Source organism: Rhinoraja longicauda, chromosome 5, assembly GCF_053455715.1.
Source record: "Rhinoraja longicauda isolate Sanriku21f chromosome 5, sRhiLon1.1, whole genome shotgun sequence".
In the NCBI taxonomy this organism is placed as follows: Eukaryota; Metazoa; Chordata; class Chondrichthyes; order Rajiformes; family Arhynchobatidae; genus Rhinoraja; species Rhinoraja longicauda.
The window spans coordinates 52,878,441-52,900,589 of record NC_135957.1 but is presented as its reverse complement, the minus strand read 5'-3'; the positions used below and the strand labels follow the sequence as shown (position 1 = coordinate 52,900,589).

General features: G+C 40.1%; 1 protein-coding gene across 3 annotated transcripts; it reads right to left on the bottom strand.

Annotated features, from left to right (window-relative positions):
* Positions 1-3,439: 3,439 nt before the first annotated feature.
* Positions 3,440-19,501, bottom strand: echdc1 (enoyl CoA hydratase domain containing 1). Of its 3 annotated transcripts, none has more exons than XM_078399553.1 (6): positions 19,008-19,501; positions 17,045-17,279; positions 12,592-12,734; positions 11,986-12,038; positions 11,173-11,253; positions 3,440-7,053 (listed from the first exon to the last, which is right to left on the bottom strand). In XM_078399553.1, the coding sequence occupies exons 2-6, from the start codon at positions 17,265-17,267 to the stop codon at positions 6,648-6,650; spliced, it is 906 nt and encodes a 301-aa protein (XP_078255679.1). In that variant the 5' UTR covers positions 17,268-17,279; positions 19,008-19,501; the 3' UTR covers positions 3,440-6,647. The 3 variants fall into 3 exon arrangements, with proteins under 3 accessions (XP_078255679.1, XP_078255681.1, XP_078255680.1); XM_078399554.1 differs by lacking the exon at positions 3,440-7,053 and adding an exon at positions 7,688-8,349; XM_078399555.1 differs by lacking the exon at positions 17,045-17,279.
* Positions 19,502-22,149: the final 2,648 nt, after the last annotated feature.

Here is a 22,149-nt window from a genome sequence, read left to right as displayed (position 1 = left end):
CTCCACTGTGAACTAGAGGAGGAGACCAGTTTCCTAACAACCATGAACATCCCCTTTGGGAGATATCGCTGGAAGAGATTGCCATTCGGACTGAAGGCGAGTGCAGAAATCTTCCAGAAGAAGCTGCAACAAGCCCTAGAAGGATTAGAGGGAGTGGAATGTGTTGCTGACGACATCATCCTATTCGGAGTAGGAGACATCAGAGAAGATGCAGAAAGAAATCCCGATGCAAGACTGGAAAATCTTCTTCAGCAGAGACAAAGGCATCAAACTGAACCGGAAGAAGTAGGTAGTGAAGACTACTTGTATCACATTTCTAGGACGTAGTGACAGATTGTGGCCTGAAACCGGACACGAAGAAGATCCAAGCTCTCCTAAAGATGCCCAACCCAACAAATCCAACAGAGATCCAAAGATTAAACTACTTGGCAAGATTCCTGCCAATGTTGTCGGACACATTCGAGACTTTGAGAAGATTGACCCGCAAGGATGCAGAATGGAAATGGTCAGCAGAACATGACACGGCAATGTCAAAAATCAAGGAGCTGTTGACAGCAGCACCTATCCTGGCGTACTACACACCAGATGAACAGCTGACCATAAAATGGGATGCAAGCAAGACGGGTCTAGGTGCAACATTCATGTAGAAAGGACAACCGCTGTCCTATGTGAGCCGTGCATCGACGCCAACCGAGCAGAGATATGCTTAGATTGCGAAGGAGGCACTAGCAATAGTGTTTGCCCTCGAGCGCTTTAATCAGTACACCAACGGACAGAGTAATCGTGGAGAGTGACCACAAACCATTGGAGGCCATCGTCAAAAAGCCTCTGCATAGAGCACCAAGACGTCTTCAGGGCATGATGATGAGGATGCTACACTATGACATCGAGATAAAATGGATAAAGGGAAAAGATATGCATTTAGCAGACATGCTCTCCTGACCATACATCCCGGACACCACAGGATCGACCAGATTCACTGATGTCAACATAGTTGAGTCCTTGAGCATGGGAGAGGACAAGGTCAAACGCATCCAAGGCCATACCAGGCAAGACGAAACACTACAGACCGTTAAAGACAGTAATCCAAAATGGACGGCCAGATCACAAATCAGAAACCCCAGAGGCAGCACAACCGTACTTCAACGTCAGAGACGAGTTGAGTTTGCAAGATGACTTAGTCTTCAGAGGAGAGTTGTAATCCCTATCACTCTACGCAAAGAGATGAAGGAGACACTCCACACCTCTCACCTAGGAGTGGAAGGAACCCTCAGACTAGCTAGAGTGTGCATTTTCTGGCCCAGAATGAACTCCGATGTGAAACAGTTCATTTCAACCTGTGAAGCTTGCAGGGCATACGAACAACAGAATCAGAAAGAAACTGATGCCACATGACCTCCCAGATCGACCATGGGAGAAAGTGGGAACCGATATGTTTGAACTTGAGGGAAAGAACTACTTAATCACAGTTGTCTGGGAAATAGACTATTTGACTTGACCAGCAGGACAGTCATTGTCGAACTCAAGAACCACTTCGCAAGATAGGGAATTCCCAGCGCTGTGGTAAGCAACAACGGGAACAGTTCTCATCCAAGGAGTTCGCCAAATTTGCCAGGAAATGGGAATTTGACCACTACACAATTTCTCCAAGACATAGCCAAGCTAATGGAAAGGACGAATTGGCAGTCAAGGCAGCTAAGCGAGTACTGATGAAAACCATTCACTCCAAGACAGATGTCTACTTGGCGATACTGGAACTGCGCAACACCCCACCGCAAGGAGTGAACAGTAGTCCAGCCCAAAGACTAAATGGAAGGAGAACAAGAACGACACTTCCGACCACATCAAACCTCCTCGAACCACGCGGTGCGGAGATACTAACAGAAGAGGGAAAAGATTAAGGATTTGCAAGGAAAACAGTCAGATCTACAACCAGCATGCCAAGGATCATGCCAATCCTGGAAGAAGGTGATGTCGTAAGATTCAAACCCTATAAACTAGGAGCTACTAGATGGCAGAGAGCAACAGTGCAGAAACGACTAGATGAGAGATCATACGAAGTCGAGACAGAGTCAGGACTTCTAATCCAATGTAATTGGGTGGATCTGTAGAAGTTTGGAGAACAAACCCCCACACATAACTCCAGAGAAACCACCAGACATGGAAAAGACTGAGAAACATATGCAACCTCAGCTGACACAGGAAAAAACAAACAACAGGCATCACCGGAAAAAGATGCAACTCATGAAACTCATAATGCTGAGAAAACTAAACAGAAACAAAATGACACAGAAAAATAAACTAGAAGTGATGCACAGAATGTATACACTGAAAAGAAAGACACACCTGAAAGAAACACCACCACAAAGACTAGGGCAGGAAGAGTTGTCAGACCACCAGAGAGATATGGCGAGTATGTCAGGAAGTAAGGAGTTTTGTGATGAAGGATTTTCATGCCTATGAGAAGAAAGCATTAGAACATTATCTTGTGTTAGTGAAACATGTCACAAGTATGGCTAGGGTTGAAATTGGGAAATAAGACAGAGCAGTTGTTATATTCAGTTAAGTTAAACCATTTTACTAGTATGTATTATTATGAAAAGTGTTTAAGTTTATTTTATTTTGGATCGTTGGAAAGGTAAACCCAAAATGTCAAAAAGGAAAGGATGTGACAATATCCATGTAATTTATGCATATGAGCTGTACTCATTCTCACACATGCTCAGACTCGTGCATATAATTATGTAAATCAGGCAGTGTCCTGGGACTTGAAAAATAAAGATGGCACTGGTTTTGTTCCCAACACGAGTGTACTCGAGCCTTACTTATCCGTCTAATATGTGCTAAGTTTCCCTTTATCGTAAGAGGGCATAAAACGAAACACAATAGGTAGTTAATAACCATCAGCTTCACTTTGCTTTTACGTTAAGAGCTCATTTACCCAATTTATCTATCAGTGCATCTTTGACATTGAGTACAAGAGTTGGGACGTTTTGTTACAGCTGTACAAAATGTAACTACACTTGCAGTAATTATGTGCTGTTCTGGTTACTACGTAAATAGGAAGGATGTGATTAAGCTACAAAGGATGTCAAAAGAAAATAGCGCAAGCCAATTACTGGAAGGAAGTTAAATTTGAGGGAAAGAAAAGCAAGCAAATAAATTCCCAGTGACCATATCTTTAAATCTTCTGATTTAGAGTAAGTTTCTATTCCTGTCCAATATTTTCATTTTCCATTTTTAAAAAGGAGTAGTATTTATTCAATAATACATTGTTGATAATGACTTGGAATAGTTTAGGATGTGTGACACTGCAATCTATTATATAGTAGAAAAATCTGACTCAAAAGAGATAACAATGTTTCCTAACAAGTGCAATTTATTTGAAAACTTTCAGCAAGAATAGTTGCATAAATAAAAATCAATCTTATTCACCGCAGTTGACTGTCATTGAGTTTGATCAACATAGATACTGTAAATATAACTTATCTAGATTTTTTTTAAATGCCCATGATCGAATAGTGGAAAAAGTTTGAGAATGGAATGTGGAAACGAGCAGCAGAATAGATTGCTAGCTGGCTTCAGGACAGAAAGCAAAGAGTGAACATGAAGGACAGCTTTTCACAGTCGAAGGAGATGGGTAATGGTGTTCCCTGAGATTAATGCTGGAATCACTATTCACAATTTATATTAATGATTCATACTAGAATTTTTTTTAAATCTACATTTGTCGATGTTTCCAAATTGGAGGTGCGGTCAATACCGAGGATGACTGCAGCAAATTGGAGAAGTGCATTAATAAGTGGACAAATTAAGTTCATCATGGAAAAATTAGATATAGGGAGAATACATTACGTGGCTAACGATGTTTAAGGTGAAAACCACATTTCCAAATAAAGTGAATCCAGAAAAATACTATGGAGGATTGTTACCTACACAGGTTAAGTAGACAAAATAATCCTTAATCATAGCTGGGCACAAGTGGGGTAGAGAACAAAGGGATCTCAGAGTTGCGACTAAGATCAAGTGTTCATCAGTTTTGATGAAAGAATTAAAATAATAAAGAAGCCAGGCTAGACCCGTGTTAAAACTTGGTTAGATCTTGCTGCCAGTTCTGTTGTGTTCTATTCAGTTGTGTACAGTTCTGGTTGCCTTAATATTACACGATTAAAATAGGACTGGAGTGAGGTACATAAAATTACAAAGGGGTATAGAAAGCAAAGAATGCCATATCAGAGATAGATAAAACTAGGAAATAGATATAGGATAAGTGGTAGGAGTTAGAGGGAATGCGAGGGGGATTGTTTTCATAGAGTGATGAGTATCTGGAATACACTGTCCGATAAATTGGTTGAAGCCGAGTCGCTGACAGTATTTAAGGAGTATCGAGATGAGGAATTGAATCGCCTAGCTCTAGAAGGCTGTGGACCAATGCTGGAAGATGGGGTTAATGCACATTGGTCCACACTCGTGAGCATGAACATGGTGGGCTGAAAGGCCCATTTCCATGCTGTATGACTAAGATTCTTAAGCCATACTTGAAAAATTGCTGGAAACACTCAGAATGTCAGGAAAAAGCAGTTAATGTTTCAAATCAATGACAAATTAGTAATTCTGCTGAAAGAATTTTGAAAGCAGTGAAGTTATGCTAAACATGTCCCAAATCTTGGTTCGATCACACTTGGAATATTATATAGTTCTGATCATCATATTAAAACAAAATTGCTCTTGAATTCTATATTTTAAGTGGGTATTCTTATATTAACTGCCTTTTTTTTTCCAAACTTCCCCGCAAGTGGAAATATTTTTTCCATATCTACTGTTATCAGATTTTTACAAAACCTCAACATGTTGGCTTTCCTGATAAGCATATCATAATCAATGGTAAGAAAGACTACATGCAAAAGGAGAGAAAAAGGCACAACACAAGAGCCAGCTGGAACTGCTTGATACAACAGTCATAGTCATACGCCAAAACCTCAGCTTTTCTGCAACCATTTTAAATCAGGCATTATCTGCTTCTGATATAATAAAACAGACAAAGAACTTAGTGTCCTTGGAACAGGCATGTAACAAGTTAGGATCCACAAGGATAATCAAGTTAATCTTGTAGCACTCTTGCAAATCACTTTTTGGGTGTTCAAGTGCTCAGTAGAATCACAGGATGATTGGAGCACATGAATGCAGCACAATATCCTTGTCAGCCAAGTAACTTGAAACAATGTGTGGAGATTGATAATATACATACATCCCAGGACTTTGTTATTTGCGTACAATAATCTTTTACCATTATGATGTCAGGTTAGGAGTCACCATAATCTATTATATTCTGTTGCAGCACTTTCTTGTGGTTTATCTGTGCAGCAACCCTCTACCCAGTTCTACCCTCACTTTACATCTTTCCCTTTGTGCTCACCGCCCCACCCCACCCCAAATTTCTCTATCTATCTCATGAGTGGATGTATTCAGTGTTTCAGCACATGTTGCTCTCTGAAGGAGCAAATCAAAAAGATTCACAGCATTCAGTGAATATATTTTACCTCATTTTCAATCTAAGGTGACCAAATCTTTATCCTATGACTTAAAGGTCTAGATTTTCTAAGTAGAGAAAAGGCTAGCAGCATCCAATAAATCAAGCTCTTATAAGAAAGTAAAGACAAAAGAAAAGATACCATGAACCTTAATTAAAATGAGAAAATGCTTAACATATACAGCCAGGTTTAGATAGATAATCTTTCAACAATGGAGGCACTCCCCAAATCTGCTACAACCTTAATTACACCCTGCCAATCTCAAAGCCAGTCGTAAAACATTCTCTGCTCTTCTGGAAATAAAGTTTTTTTCCTGGGATGCGTGTAATTGAATGCAGTTTAGATATGTAGCTATAGTGTCCTTACATTTTAATTTCAGTAGATGAGCTGTGTTCCAAATCCAAGAGCCAGTTACAGTAAATAACATATCGCAAATGATACCAGTACTAATTTTTTTATTGCTAAAACAGAGATATAAAGAGACTAAGTTCACACAATGGCACAATAACTTACCCAGAAGAAATGTACCAAAGTATAAATGTTCTATGACTACTGTACATTTTAGATTCAGGGATTAAATCAATAACCTACATCCATACAGTGCCTTGTACATCCTCAGGAGACTCAAAAGCATTTTATAAGCATTGATTATTTTAAATTGGAGTGATGGTTTACAGCAAATTTGGATGCTGTTTTTTTTAAACCAGAGTGTAAATAAAGTGTAATTAAAAGTTAAAATGTCATTTACTCTCCTAACCTGTATTAAGTTTGGTTCATTCATTATCTAATCCACCTCCTACTTTAAAAAAACAAGACCTACCACATGTTGCCACTCCAGCAGATTCTTTAGTGCGCACCAGAGGTTCTAAGTACCCCTCCTGGATGGCCATATGTTTTATATCTGTTTGTGTGGCTCAAAGTTAAATGTTACTTGATAATAGTCCTCTGAAGCATCCTGGAATGTTTTACAATATTAAGCACTACATAAATGCTTGTTGATGAGAAATATGGTAAATGTTACATCACAGTTGATAATATAAAATAACAATACACTGAAATCTATCCCTTTTTTTTAGTCAACAGGCAGATTGATATGCTAGCAACAGTTTGATCTGCCTACTTATGCTTAGTTCTTTGAGCCAAAGCTTTCAGATTAGCGGGTGAGCCCCACAAAGTACCAAATATGATCTTTTCATTTTTCAGTGACTCTTCTTGTGACAGTTCTCTCCCTGAAACCACCACATTCTTAATGGCTCTGATAACTTGTGAAGATCCCTTAATGTATTGATTCAGCCAATTCTGAGCTTCTTTAATGGAACTTTCCTCATCCGAGGACACTAAAATTTCATCAACCAGCCCAATATCCATCCCCATTGCAGGTTCCACATGCTGGGCACTGCTCAACAGTTTAAGAGCATTCCGATATCCAATCAGTTTAATCAGCCTGGTTGCTCCACCCCATCCTGGTACCAATCCCATGAGCTTGTGAACAAAGCAGATATCACTTCCTGAAGTCATGAGTCTGTTGAAACAAAAGCACACGAGACATGAGTCAATCGGCTTATGGCAGAGCACCGCAACATACAACTGTTTGGTATCGAGAATTAAAGCAGAAAAAGAACATTTAATGCTACTATTACATTCCTAAACTATTTTCCTGCTGATGAGACAAGATGCTTTTCTACATTAAAAAATAGCTGTAACCCATACATATCAGCAGCCTGCACCATGATACAAAAGCAAACTTTGCAATGAAGCTATTTATTTGACAGAAGTATTATTACGTTTAACACAGCTAATCAACCCATCAGTGCTGATAAATGCAGCAAAACAGTAATGCAATAAAGAAAAGTAACTTTTTATGTGATGTTGATTGAAGGTTAAATGTTCATCAGAGAACCAGGAATAGCTCTCCTGTTCTTTAAAATACCATTGGACTTTTTACATTGATGAAAGTCCAGAGGCAAGCCCACGAGTTTCAAGATGCATGTGAAAGAGTGTGCAGTATTCCCTCAGTAGCACATTGAAGTATCAGCCAAGACTTTGTGGCCATGTCTCTGGCTTGAACCCATAACCATGTGACTCAAACCTGCCACAGCATCAAGCAGAGATGAATCTGCAGTATAAAGAAAGGAATTTAGTACAAATTCCCCCAATCTGAAATATTTCATGGATGGTCAGGGTCGGGCAGAGGACAATGTGATGAAAGTACATGGACAGCATGAATGAATCATTCCACAGAGGTTAAGACTTCTCCCTTTATTTAATTCAGGAATATCTGAAATACTTGAGATATTTTATTACATAGGAGAAATATATTGATAAATACAAGCCCTACTCTGAGTTATGAACAAATTGACAATGTTACAATTACATCAAGTCAAGTCTACTTTATTTGTCACATACACATACACGATGTGCAGTGAAATGAAACCGGCAATGCCTGGGGATTGTGCAAAAAAGAAATTACAATTACAGCATATAAATTAAAATTAACACAGAATTAAAAAATTAGTCCCTTGAGTTATAATAGTTAACAGTCCTGATGGCCTGTGGGAAGAAACTCCGTCTCTTCCTCTCCGTTTTTACAGCATGACAGCGGAGGCGTTTGCCTGACCGTAGCAGCTGGAACAGTCCATTGCTGGGGTGGTAGGGGTCCCTCATAATCTTGCTTGCTCTTGATCTGCACGTCCTGATGTATAGGTCCTGCAGGGGGGCGAGTGTAGTTCCCATGGTGCGTTCTGCCGAACGCACTACTCTCTGCAAGGCCTTCCTGTCCTGGGCAGAGCTGTTCCCAAATCTTGTTCTGGAGTCACCCCTTTACAGAAAGCCATACGAGGTGATAGAGATTTATGAAGATATTGTCTGGATAGAATCATTGGTATTGAGGGGGGAGGCTGGACAGTAGATACTTACTTTAGAACAGGGAAGGTTGAGACTAGATTTACTTAAGGTGCATCAAATGACGAGATCCGGTTTCGCAGCGGTATAGTTGCTGCCTTACAGTGCCAGAGATCCGGGATCGATCTTGACCATGTGTGCTTGTCTATACGGAGTTTGTACATTCTCCCCGTATCCTGTATGGGTTTCCCCAGTGATCTCCGGTTTCCTCCCACACTCCAAAGACGTACAGGTTTGTAGGTTAATTGGCTTGGTATAATTGTAAATTGTCCCTAGTGTGTGTACGATCATGTTTGTGTGTGGGGATCGCTGGTCGGTGCGGACCCGGTGGGCCGAAGGGCCTGTTTCCACACTGTATCTCTAAGCTAGCTAACAGTCAGACCCAGAGTCATAGAGCTACACAGCTAGAAACAAGCCCTTCAGCCCACCTTGTCCATGCCATCCAACTTGGCATTCAGGGCTATGACAATTTGCCTCCATTTGGCCCATAGTATTCTAAATTTTCATACCCATATAAATGTTCAGAAATCTTGTAAAAGTCATAATATCCACTTCCTTAGCTTTGTCTGGCAGCTTGTTCCAAATACAGACTAACCACTCTGTGAAAAAGTTGCCCTTGAGGATCCTGTCAATTCTCTCCCCTCCCACTTTAAGCCGATGCCCTCTAGTGTAATAATTCTCTATCCTAGGAAAAAGATGGAACGTTTTGTGGCGTTCAATTTTGCTTTTCAGTAACTGTATTTACTTAACTATGGTACAAGCATAGACATATTCCCTGCTAGATTTAATTTGATATAAATCAATAAGATTTCTATTCAGTAAACTACTCACTGTTTTGCATGTACAACTGTTCATCTTACTGGCGAGCCTTTCCACTGACTGGTGATACACAACGAAAAAGTTACAAACTAGTGAAATCTTTCACTTGGTCAAGTCTGTTCCATTCTCTGTCATCTCCCTGCCACCAAAAAACACAAACTATCTGGATAATCTAAATTAACTGGAAAATGAAAGTATTTAAAATAAATAATTTTACAAATACTTTTATTGAGCAATGTTAAGATGAATTTTCTATCTAATTCTGCCCAAGTATCTCTTTTTTTTTTAACCATAAAAAATCCTCTGAAAGTAATAATTAGTCAGTGAAGGAAAACAAAAGATTATTTTCCAAGATTACAGTCTAAAACTAGAGGTTGTAGACTCAAGGTGAAAGGGGAAATATTTAAAGGAGATCTGATGGGCATGTTTTTCCACACAGAGGGTGGTGGGTATGCAGAGCAAATTGCCAGAGGATGTAGTAGAGGTGGGGACAATCACAATGTTTAAAAAGCATTTGCACAGGAACACAGGAATAGAGGAATTGCGATTAATAAAGATCGGCATCTTGGTTGACATAGATGATTCGGGACAAAGGACCTGACATGCCATATGACTGGATAGAGACATCAACGTGACATTTTTCTTTATATCTCAAAATGTCAAACACTTTATAATCAATTAGTACTTGTTTTTGTCAATGGGATTTTTGATGACCACTTTAGAGATCAGTCAGAGACTTGGTTTAAAATTTCAGCAAAAGATGAGTTCTGGCTCACTGCAGCATATCATCAGTGCTGCATTGGAGCCTCAGTCAAGTTTTACTTCTGCTCAAATTTCAGGGATACAAATTACATCCATATGACACGGGCAAAAAAACGAATCCTCAAACTGGCACAATTGAACAGTCAGTGCTTCCAAATCAATGTGGATGCATTTGATGCAATTTAGAATGAACAAAAGCAAAATCACTGATTTTTTTGCCTAAAGACCATAGAAAAATAGAAAATAGGTGCAGGGGGAGGCCATTTGAGCCAGCACCGCCATTCATTGTGATCATGGCTGATCATCCACAATCAGTAACCTATGCCTGCCTTCTCCCCATATCCCTTGATTCCGCTAGCCCCTAGAGTATCTAACTCTCTTTTAAATTCATCCAGTTGGCTTCTACTGACTTCTGTGGCAGAGAATTCCACAAATTCACAACTCTCGGATGAATTTTTTTTTTCTCATCTCAGTTTTAAATGGCCTCCCCTTTATTCTTAGACTGTGGCCCCTGGTTCTGGACTCCCCCAACATTGGGAACATTTTTCCTGCATCTAGCTTGTTTAGTCCTTTTATAATTTCTATACGTTTCTAAAACGTTTTACTATGCTAAAGCATATTTTCCTTTCGATCACCAAAATTTCCTCTTTTCTCAATTCTTCTTTTCTTCCTATAATTCTTTAATCCAAAATGTTTATCATAAAGATCTACATAGGAGATTTGTACAATTGCCAAGCAAGGCGGCACCACTTTTTATAGAAAATGTCTGATATTTTAAATTCAAAACATTCTTTCAAATTTGCATCCTTTACCAGATCCAAGTATAAAACAGTCACCAAGAATGGTCTAGTTTGCAGCATGTTATCCGCTGCTTTCCATGTGATGAAAACTAGAAGTCAACACAAATATTTTTCACTTTTCTGACAATGAACAAGACTTTTGACAATGATTCAAAAAAATCTTCCTTAAAATCTGCATTTACAGTAGAATATACATTAAAAATTAACTCTAGTTTATGTTATGTTAAACACATTTGAGCAACATTCTGTTCTCCAAAGTTATTAATGTGGTATGCCACCAAGTTTGAAATAGAATTAGGTTGCTTTACATTAGAATTAGGTTTGCTTTACAGTATTTAAAAACAATTTTTGATAATGACCTGAAATCACATGCTGTAGTAACTTCTGCTCCTCCTCCCAACGCCTTCCCTTGGACTAAAGCAACGCTGATCAGAGGTAGTCTGCACTGGGAATGTTAGAAAGGTTAATAAACTTCTGAACCAGTGTCCAAAATTAACTAAACACAATACAAATACACTTTCCATCGTGCAATAATTTCACTTTACATTCTGCTTAAGATAACAGAATAAATTACTACAGAAATATAAACTTGAAAATCAATTTCAAGTTAATTCACAATTATGCTCGAGAGCCCTACTCTCATCTGGAAATAAAAATCAGGAAGTAAACAGAATCGATACTGTGTTGCATGTGGACCACAGGAGATATAGGCATTTAAATTGGTTGAGGAACCTATGAAAGACAAGTGATTCCGGAATTTAAAAAGAAAGGAATTTCACATTTGAGCTCTGCGTGTACGCATGCACAGAAAATATAATCATGTTAAAACACATGAAACTCAGGAATCAGACAATTTAAAATATTTTAGAACTGAAAACAACTTGTCAACTAAAAACAAGAGCCTTTAGCTCAAGTTGACTTCGCTTAATGCATTTGCTGATAAACAGCAACATCTAGTGATACAATTTAAATTAATACCAACTTTATCTACACTACTTGAACCAAAGTAGGATTTAAAGCTGGCTTGTTTGATTAAAAAGCTTGCAGAATTCCAATTCATCCTACAGTATATATTTAAAACAAAATAGCTACAACGATGGAATATAAAACTCGGAATTCAAATATCAACCAGTCTCCATCAATTGTGTTACTTTGTAATTATATATTTGTACCTCAGTAGCCTTGTCAAGGTGTTCTGCATAAACATGCACATCTTCAATCCATCCTGGAAGGAAAATACAAAAGCGAGAATTTCTAATTGATACTGCAATGAGTTTTGTTATGTCTTCTTGATGTTTAATATCTTTGCTTGCGTTTATTTTTATAATTTCACTAAAATGCCATCAAATTAATACAACTAAAGAGTATGAAATGTGCAGCCATATTTTTAAGGTAAACGTAGGTCAGAAATGTATACCAAAAAATATTTAAATCAAATGTAAACTTTAGTCCATATCCTTTCCGATTCCCTGCATTTGCACGATGTTATGAAAGATTACCAGAGTGCAGAGATGTTATTCAGTCATTGCTAAATATAATGGGTGGGGGGAAGCATATTTGTCATAGAATTGTACGATATAAACTGATTTTATGTATGACATTTGGCTAAAAATCATTTGATAAATATCTTGAAACATTACATTCCCCGGAGTCAAGAAAGAGAGACCAGTAAGTATGGATAGGCTGCACACTCATTGCCTTTACTTTCCTCCCACTCCCATGTAAGTAATTGGGAGTGAACTAATAATGAGTCTTTGAAGGGCCATTCATTCACTTACCTCTGGATTTAACATTGCTTTTACTGCTTTTAGATCAGAGCCAGAACAAAACGTATTGTTTGCACCTCGTAAGATGAGACCTTTTCCATCAGTCCAATGCTCCAGCTCTTCTACCTTCTCCCGGAAATCCAACATCATTGTCCCTTGTAAAAGAAAACAGAGCCTTTTAAGAACAAATTAAAATTGTGCCAAAATCATATCCACTGAGCATTAGGATCATGGAGTCATACAGCACAGAAACATGCCCTTTGATGCGTGCTGACCAAGATTCCCATCTAAGTTAGTCCCATTTGCCCATATTTGACTCGTATCCCCCCAAACTGTTCCTATCAATGTACCTTTTCAAATGTCTTTTAAATGTTGTTATCGTACCTGCCTCTACCACTTCCTCTGACAGTTTGTTCCATATATGTCCACCCTGTGTGAAAAGTTGCCACTCAGTTTCCTATTATGTCTTTCCACTCTCACCGTAAACCGATGCCCTTTTATTCCCGATTCTCAAACCCTAGGCAAAAAAGACTACATTCGCCCCATCTGACCCCACATAATTGTATACACCACTGTAAGATCACCCCTCAGTCTCCAATGTTCCAAGAAATAAAGCCTGCTCAATCACTCACTCTAACCCAACCCCTCGTCCTCGTAGACGAATCATGAATCTTTTCTACACGCTTTCCCCCTTAAAGGCATTTTTCCTATGCCAGGGTGACCAAAACTGAACACAATACTTCAAGTCAGGTTTCACCAATGCCTTGAACAACTGTGACATAATGTCCCACCTTCCATACTCATTGCCCTGACTGATGATTGCCAATAAGTCAGGTCTTCCTCACTAGCCTCTTTACCTGTGACTCCACTTTCAGATAATTATGTTCTTGTACTGCTAGGTCCCTATTATATAACACTCTCCAGAGTCCTACAACTCATTGAGTTGTACACTGACTTGAAGTCCTACCTGGTTTTTACTAAACAGAGCTAGATTAATGCATTCAAAATTTCCAGTCAACTCTACTTCTACCATCCTGAAACTGCCCTTACAATAAGATGACCCAGACTATCAGAAGACAACAGTGTACATGTACATGTAATAGGATGGATCAATCAACATCACAGACCTAATGTTTATTCTTTATTCTGCAATTGTGCCCCAGGTCTTAAACTTCAGCTAGAGGAAATAAGCTTCCCTGTCTAGCCTATTAAATCCTTTAAGAACTTTGTAAGGCTTAATGAGATATTCTCTCATTCTAAATTCGAGAGAGCACAGTCCCAGTCTTCTCAATCTTTCGTCATACAGCAAACCTGCCTTCTCAGTCATGAATCAAGTGAATCTCTACCGCTATCCCCTCTTGGTAACTACATCCTATCTTAAGGGAACCAAAACCATACATAAAACTGTGTGCAATATCATTAAGGGCCTTTACAACTGCAATAAGACTGCTATAACTGCATTAAAACCCTCACAAATATGGCCTAATAAAAATTTGCACACTTGATCACCCGTAAGTTGCCCTTCAGTGACTTGTATCCAAGCAAATTCTGATTTGTATGAATTTCAACAATCTTTCATAGTTTGATAAATGCACTGCTTTTCTGTGCGCATGAATTGGAAGATCCCACATTATATATCAACTACCATGCACTCAGATTGTTCATATTTCTTGACGCTTCTTTACACCCTCTTCCACATTCACAATTCCACAAGGCAACTCACACACTTTTCCAAAATTCATGCTGCCTCTGTTGAATGTTGTTATTCTTTTCAAGGTGTTCTGTTATTACATAGATTGACACTTACATACTTCCCTTTCGAGTTCAGCATTTTCCCCACTACTGACCCACGGTGTATATGTCAGTAGTTCTCTTTCTTTCTTCCCTCCTTTCATCGCTCCCTCTCCCCCTCCTCCCATGATTAAATAGTGAGGTTGAATTTGCTAAACTGCAATCCAGGAACAATTCCAGTATGTGTAGAACTTTGGAAGATGATAACCAGAGTATTCAGGATCTCTGAAGCCAATACCTTTAGAATTATTGGGTGGTAGATCATTGGATCCTTCCGATTTATCATGTTTCAACCTCACCAAGTTTTCTAGTATGTGTTTGGTACATCATTGTACCAAAGAATGCCTCTCCAGCTTGTTTAAATGACTACCGACCGGTGGCCCTCACCTCAGTTGTCATGAAATGCTTCGAGAGGCTAATCAAGAAGCACATCTGTGCCCTCCTTCCTCGCAACATGGACCCACTACAGCTCGCATACCGTCCGAACAGGTTCACGGATGATGCGGTCTCCCAGGTTCTGCACACCGCTCTCTCTCATCTGGACAGCCAGGGGGGCTATGTGAGGATGCTGTTCATTGACTTTAGTTCAGCTTTCAACACAATAGTCCCCAGCAGACTGGCCGAGAAGCTGCTGGAACTGGGGCTTAGCACCCCTCTGTGTGCCTGGGTCCTGGACTTTCTCACCGCCAGGCCCCAAGTGATCAGGATGGGGGAACACACATCTAGCTCCCTCACCCTGAACATAGGATCCCCCCAGGGTTGTTGCGTCCTTAGCCCCCTACTGTACTCCCTGTTCACACACGACTGTGTGGCCAGGTTCAGCTCAAACTCCATCATCAAGTTTGCTGATGACACTGTGGTGATGAGCCGGATCTCCGACAACGATGAGAAAGCCTACCGGGAAGAGGTGGCTGATCTGGCACTCTGGTGTCAGGACAATAGCCTCCTCTTGAATGTCACTAAAACGAAGGAGCTGATTGTGGACTTTAGAAGGGCTCAACATCCAAGGACGTACACGCCACTGGAGATAAATGGGTCTACTGTGGATAGGGTGAGCAGTTTTAAATACTTGGGAGTCCACATCACAGAGGATCTGACATGGGCAACGCACATTGCCGCACTGGTGGGTAAGGCAAAGCAGCGCCTTTACCACCTCAGACAGCTGAGGAAATTCAGAGTGTCTCTGAGGATCCTTCATTGCTTCTACTCTGGGGCTGTATAGAGCATCCTGTCCGGCAACATCACAGTCTGGTTTGGGAACAGCTCTGCCCAGGACAGGATGGCCCTGCAGATAGTAGTGCTTGCGGCAGAACGCACCACACTACACTCGTCCCCCTGCAGGACCTATACATCAGGAGGTGCAGATCCAGAGCAAGCAAGATTATGTGGGACCCCTGCCACCCCAGCAACGGACTGTTCCAGATGCTACGATCAGGCAAACGCCTCCGCTGTCACGCTGTGAAAACAGAGAGGATGAGACGGAGTTTCTTCCCACAGGCCATCAGGAGTTAACTTTTATAACTCCAAGGACTAAATTTTGTCTTCTCTATATTAACTTTATTTATATGCTGTAACTGTAATTCTTTTTTGTGCACAATCCGCAGGCATTGCCACTTTCATTTCACTGCACATCGTGTATGTGTATGTGACAAATAAACTTGACTTGACTTAGCTTTTCAGTTACTCAATCCCACCAGTCCCTTGATTCTCTTAATTTATCTGGTAGGTTTTGTGTATCTTCTTCATTGAAGACAGACACAAACTACTCTGCTTTTATTCTCCTTTACAAAGTCTCCCATCTGTCTCCACTTGCCCCAACAACACTTTTTCTTTTTCCATACCTATAGACGTTCTTAGTTTATTTTATCTTGATTTTCTTCTCTTTACTAATTTATTGGCCCTCCCTTGCCGATGTAAAATGTTCCAAAACTTCAGCCCTACTGCAAATTCTGGCAACTTTATAAGCCTCTTTTAAAAAAAACTATTTGTACTTTCTATTGACAACCATAGATGAATTATTTTACCTTTTGAGCCTTAGTGCCATCGTTAAATTTTCTTGTTGCAACGCAGAATTATTTCTTTAAGTGCCAATCAATGCCCATCCACCATACCTTTCAATGTACTCTGTCCTGATCAACTATTGCTGACTCACTCTCAAAGTTTTCTTTATTTAGATGTATGATCCAAACTATGCTTTGAACTACACTTTCACTTTCACACTCAGTGTAAACTTCTGCCATATTATGGACACATTACCACAGAGGCCTCTTCACAAAAGGATTATTAATCCTTTATGGCAGAAAAGGAGATCCAATACAGTCTTTGGTGACCTGAAATTGAGTAATTCAACATTTATATCATTGGGTTGTAAGCTACCCAAGCGGAATACGAGGTTCGGCTCCTATAGTTTGCGTGTGAACTCAGCCTCACTCTGGCAACGGAGGCACTGAAATGGTTAGCCACGGTAGATCCAGTAGACAAGCGGCCACATCAGTTTCACGGAGGAAGGATCTGCAGATGCTGGTTTAAACCGAAGATAGACACAAAAAACTGGAGTAACTTAGCGGGACAAACAGCATCTCTGGAGAGGAACAGATCAATAGGAACCAGTAATTATTTTCTAAGAAAGAGATGAGGAGCATGTGCTCCATTTCAGAAAATAACAGCATCACACCTGAAAATGCATTCATTCGCTCAGGGTTGTTTATGATCATGGTGGCAATCCCATTTTGGTCTTTCTGTAAATCAATACTTCCACCATGGAGCTGCTCGAGTTTTCCCTTGATATCATCTTCATTCACTCTGTACACAGACGTATATGTGGACAAACTTCTCTGTTGTAGTATTCGGTTTCTCAGGCTGCAAAGCACACACTTGTAGACGCAGAGCATAGCCATTTCCACTCAACACTGAAAATAAGTCAATAATAAGGCCAGGTTTTTTTTGTGATAAAATTAACCCTATTTCCCCCCTTTGCTGTTCCCTATTCAACAAATTGCAGTCTGAAAATCCACCCATTTTACTTAGACTAATTTAGTTTATTGTCACCTGTACCAAAATACAGTGAAAACATTTGTTTTGCTTGCTATCCAGTCAAATAAAAAATTACACATGAATACAATCAAGCTGTCCACAGTGTACAGATAATGGATAAAAGGTACAACATTTAGTGTATTGAAGTGTGATAAAGTCTGATGAAAGAAAGTTCAAAGGTCTCCAATAAGGTAGATAGGATGTCAAGACTCTAGCTGATGAAAGGACCATTCAGTTGCCTGATAACAGTTGGGAAGACACTGTTCCTGAATCTGAAAGTATGAAAGTTTTCAAACATTTGTATCTCCTGCCTGTTAATATTTCAAGATGATTTTTTTTTAAATCTCCAATTAGGAACACCGAGTTATCAAATGTGTTTGATGTTGTACATAAGAGGGAGGGGAGCAGTGAACAAATGGAATGTCAGAAATAGGGTAAAACCCAAGAGACTGAATGATACCAGTGGTGGAATACTGAAGGATTGCTAATTGCAGTTGACTTGTTTGGTGGGGATGTAAACACAAGATGTAAATATTAATGAATAAAGACAGAGAGAAAAAATAAACAATCCTGGAACCATGAGATACAAAACACTGAAAATCTGAAGTAAAATGACTATGCATGAAATACAGTGCCCTCCATAATGTTTGGGACAAAGACCCATCATTTATTTATTTGCCTCTGTACTCCACAATTTGAGATTTTTAATAGGGGGAAATAAAAATCACACCATTACCTAACCATGTTCTCCAGAGATGTCACTGACCCATTGAGTTTCTCCATTACTTTGTCTTTTTTGATGAAACGAGTTTCAGACAAGGGCAGGAAGCAGTACCAACAGTCATCGTGTACCCAAGGAAGAATTAATGGGCTCAAGTCGAACTGAACAAATACATACTAATAAAATAAGTTCCCTATATCCCATCAAACACGACAGGGTTGCTTTAACCTACCAGGGTTCCTATAACATATGTCTTTCACTAGATCTTCAACTTAGAGAAAGTGAGTGGTTTGAAAGGATAAGCTGTTCGATATCAGAACAAGTCAAGTTGGAGGGGAAAGCTGACTGCATCGGAAAGGAAGAACATCCTCATGTGGATGGGTATTGTTTGACTTGATTACAATGTCCTCAAACTAATTATTTTTTTTTAAAATTTTAATGTAGGAAATGAAAAGTGACTAAGAAAAAAACCCTTTTATTCAATAAAGTTATTTTAAAGGTTGCATTTACACCACAACTTTGGCACAATTATTATTCATGCAGAGATATCTTTGGAACACATGGCACATGTATTAAATGTTCCCGGGGGTATTTATTTTATCATTGAATATCTGAATATCAATGCTGAAAGGAGAGTTTTTCTTTAACATTTGTATTGTGCGAATATCCAAAATGTAATTGCTGGGAGTGACACTAAACACTTGCATTATTGCGGAACTCTTGCATATTATTAATACACTATTGCATATTCTTGGCATTGTAATCTAGGCGGACGGGATGCAATATCAAATGTTGCTAGGCCTTGGATCACGTAGTAAACACGGGGAGGTGTTTGCGTCCATGTAAATAACAGCTGTCTTTAATGTGCGGTGCAAACTCTTACCGTGTGGTGTTTTTTCTCCACCCTTAATCACAGCAGATGCAGTACAAGGACATTCGAGGATCACACCAGGACACAACCTTCCCTCAGGCACCCGGATCCGACAAGGAGGGTAACACCAGACTGCGTGCAGCTGGGGATTTAAACTCAGCTGTTCAAACACAGCGAAGTTTAAATAGCACCTTCTCTTCGTCAAACGGCCAGATTTTACACAAAGACAATATGCTCCTCCTGCAATCTCCCCATCTGCTGATATTAAAACGTGCTCTCGTTTTGCAAGTGTTTGCGGATGGATGGCTGGTTGCAGTCAGAGCTCGGGGACGGCAGGCGGAAGCCTCCGATCTAATTAGACTTCCGCGCTCCAGACGCTCCCGGGCCACGTTCCATTGTACCACAGCAGTCCCTCTGCTGTCTGGCCTGAACGGTGGAGCCCTTTAAACAGCTGCTAGACCTTAGGGCAAAGCATGGCATTTAAAATAAACGCGTTAAATATCGAGAATAAACACGCCCTTATTAAAGTTGCCCAGACCCAAATTGATTGCTGTGCTCACCCCCTTCACAGGGCAGGTCAGAGCATTATCTTTGGAGGTAATACGGTAGATTGCTTCTCACCAGAAAAACCAGATTTTCCATGCTTGCTATTATTGGATAACATCTCATTCCGCATTTTCTAGCGGCAATATTCGGATTTGACCTCAATGGATATTGGAGGTATTTATTCACAAAATGCTGGAGTAACTCAGCAGGTCAGGCAGCATCTCAGGAGAGAAGGAATGGGTGACGTTTCGGGTCGAGGGTATTGGAGTACATTGTGATAAAATGTTTCAATATTGAACAGTCCATCAGCAGAAAGTGTTCTCTGAAGTTACTGGAAAAATTGCTAAAATAATGTTTATTTGTAATGATTTGGAAACCTGAAAAGATAAAGTTAATTCCTTCTATCCAGAGAAGCTGCCTGTCCACGCTGAGTTACTCCAGTATTTTGTGTCTATCTTGTTAATGGAATAAGTTCACTTATGTACAAGTAAAAAGACACTGTTGACCTCAAGGGCACAATGAAGTGGCATTCAGACCAACATTCATTCCGTGTGCGGAACTAGGAACAGGGACGAAGAAAACCAGCCACAGACACTGAAACAAAAGCAAAACATGGAAATATTCAGGCCAATTGTGGAGAGAACAATGGAACCAATGTTTATCTTCTGATGGAAACAGATGCAGTCTGACCTGTTATCATATCATATCATATCATATATATATACAGCCGGAAACAGGCCTTTTCGGCCCTCCAAGTCCGTGCCGCCCAGTGATCCCCGTACATTAACACTATCCTACACCCACTAGGGACAATTTTTACATTTTACATTTATCCAGCCAATTAACCTACATACCTGTACGTCTTTGCTGTAAAGTTTTGTTTTTGTTTTGGCTTTGCAACATCTGGATTTTTGTTTGTTCCAATGACTGACTAACACTGAAACAACACTTACACTAACTATCCCCCACTCAAGTTGCACCAGCTTCTCTTTCTCACCCAACAAACAGCTAACAATGGCCTGGTTCCTTAATCATCGTTACTTTTTTGCATATCTTTCATTCATTGTTTTCTATCTCTCTACATCATCGTCTATGTCTCTCGTTTCCCCTTCCTGTGACTTTCAGTCTGAAGAAGGGTCTCGACCCAAAACGTCATCCATTCTCTCCAGAGATGTTGGCTGTCCCGCTGAGTTACTCCAGCTGTTTGTATCTATCTTTGATTCATTGACTATGTTGACTTTTAACACCAGTAGTAACTGTTGCCAACTGAATAATACACAAAGAAAACAGAAACCAATGATATTAATACTCTGGTATTAGTTTCCCCATCCACAGCCCAAATGAGAATTTAGTAGCTAGTAGTGCTGCTTTTCCCATTGGGTGCAAACATTAGAAACTATGATGCCTGTTTCATCAAAGCTAAGTTGAACTCCAGATGAAAAGCAGTGAGGCTTATCCAACAATAGCCTTCACGAGTGACTGCCGAACTGTAAAGAGGAGGAATGTGGGAGATTTCAGAAGTAACTATTAATGTACAGCACCAAGAATCAAATAAATGGGAGATAGGTACAGGTAGAGCCGCCTTGTAAAATAAGGTAAGTTCTTTCTTAACTTTCCTCTTCAGTCTTTCGTAGTTAGGATGGCAATTGGGGCAGTTGTATGCTCCTTCTGCTGGATGAGGGAGATCCTCCCATTCCTGCACTGACCTTTCGGTCCTGGGCCTCCTCCATTGTCAGTGAGGGTCAGTGCAAATTGGTGGAACAACACGTCATATTTCACTTGGGCAGCTTACACCCCAGCGGTATGAACACTGACTTCTCTAACTTCAAGTAACCCTTGCTCTCCCTCTCTCGCCATCCCTCCCCTTCCCTGTTCTCCGACCAGTTTTACTGTCTCCAACTACATTTTATCTCTGTTTGCTTTGTTGTTGCGTTCTCCCAGCTAACAATGATCTATTCTACATTTTCCTTGATCTCCATTCCCTTTACCCTGTTTTCACACCGTCACACTTCCTTATCTATATATCTCCCTCCCCTCTCCCCCCCCCCCCCCCCCCACACCCCGGACATCAGTCTGAAGAAAGGTCTTGACCAGAAACGTCACCCATTCCTTCTCTCCAGAGTTGCTGCCCATCCCGCTGAGCTACTCCAGCATTTTGTGTCTATCAAGGCTATATCAGTGTCCTTGGTGTCTATACCTATGGGAAGCATATCTAGCTAAAGCTCCTGACTGACTGCATGAAAATCCAGTTGAACATAGTTGGGAACAACAGTGATGCTGCGGGCATCATAGATAGGGGTTTCAGAGAGGTGGTCATATATAAAGGCAACAGGTAGTTGGGTGTTGACCAGGAGAGGCAGAGGAGATAGACAGTGCAGAAACAGGTTCTTTAGCCCAATTCATCCATGAAACATGCAAAGTAGGATGTCCCATCTAAGCTCGTCCCATTTGCCTATGTTTGGCCTATATCCCCTTCCATGTACTTGTCAGAATGTATTTTAAATGTTGTTATTGTACCTGCATTAACTATTTCCTCCATCAGTTTGTTCACATGCCAACCACCCTCTGTGGAAAAAGTTGCCCCTCAGGTTCTGATTAAATCTTTCAC

Coding starts and splice junctions, on each gene's coding strand:
- echdc1 (XM_078399553.1), bottom strand. CDS start 17,267: ATGGCTATGCTCTGCGTCTACAAGTGTGTGCTTTGCAGCCTGAGAAAC. Junction 12,039..12,591: donor AAGCAATGTTAAATCCAGAG/GTAAGTGAATGA, acceptor TTTTCCTTCCAG/GATGGATTGAAGATGTGCAT. Junction 7,054..11,172: donor ACTACAGCATGTGATTTCAG/GTCATTATCAAA, acceptor TTGTTTCAACAG/ACTCATGACTTCAGGAAGTG.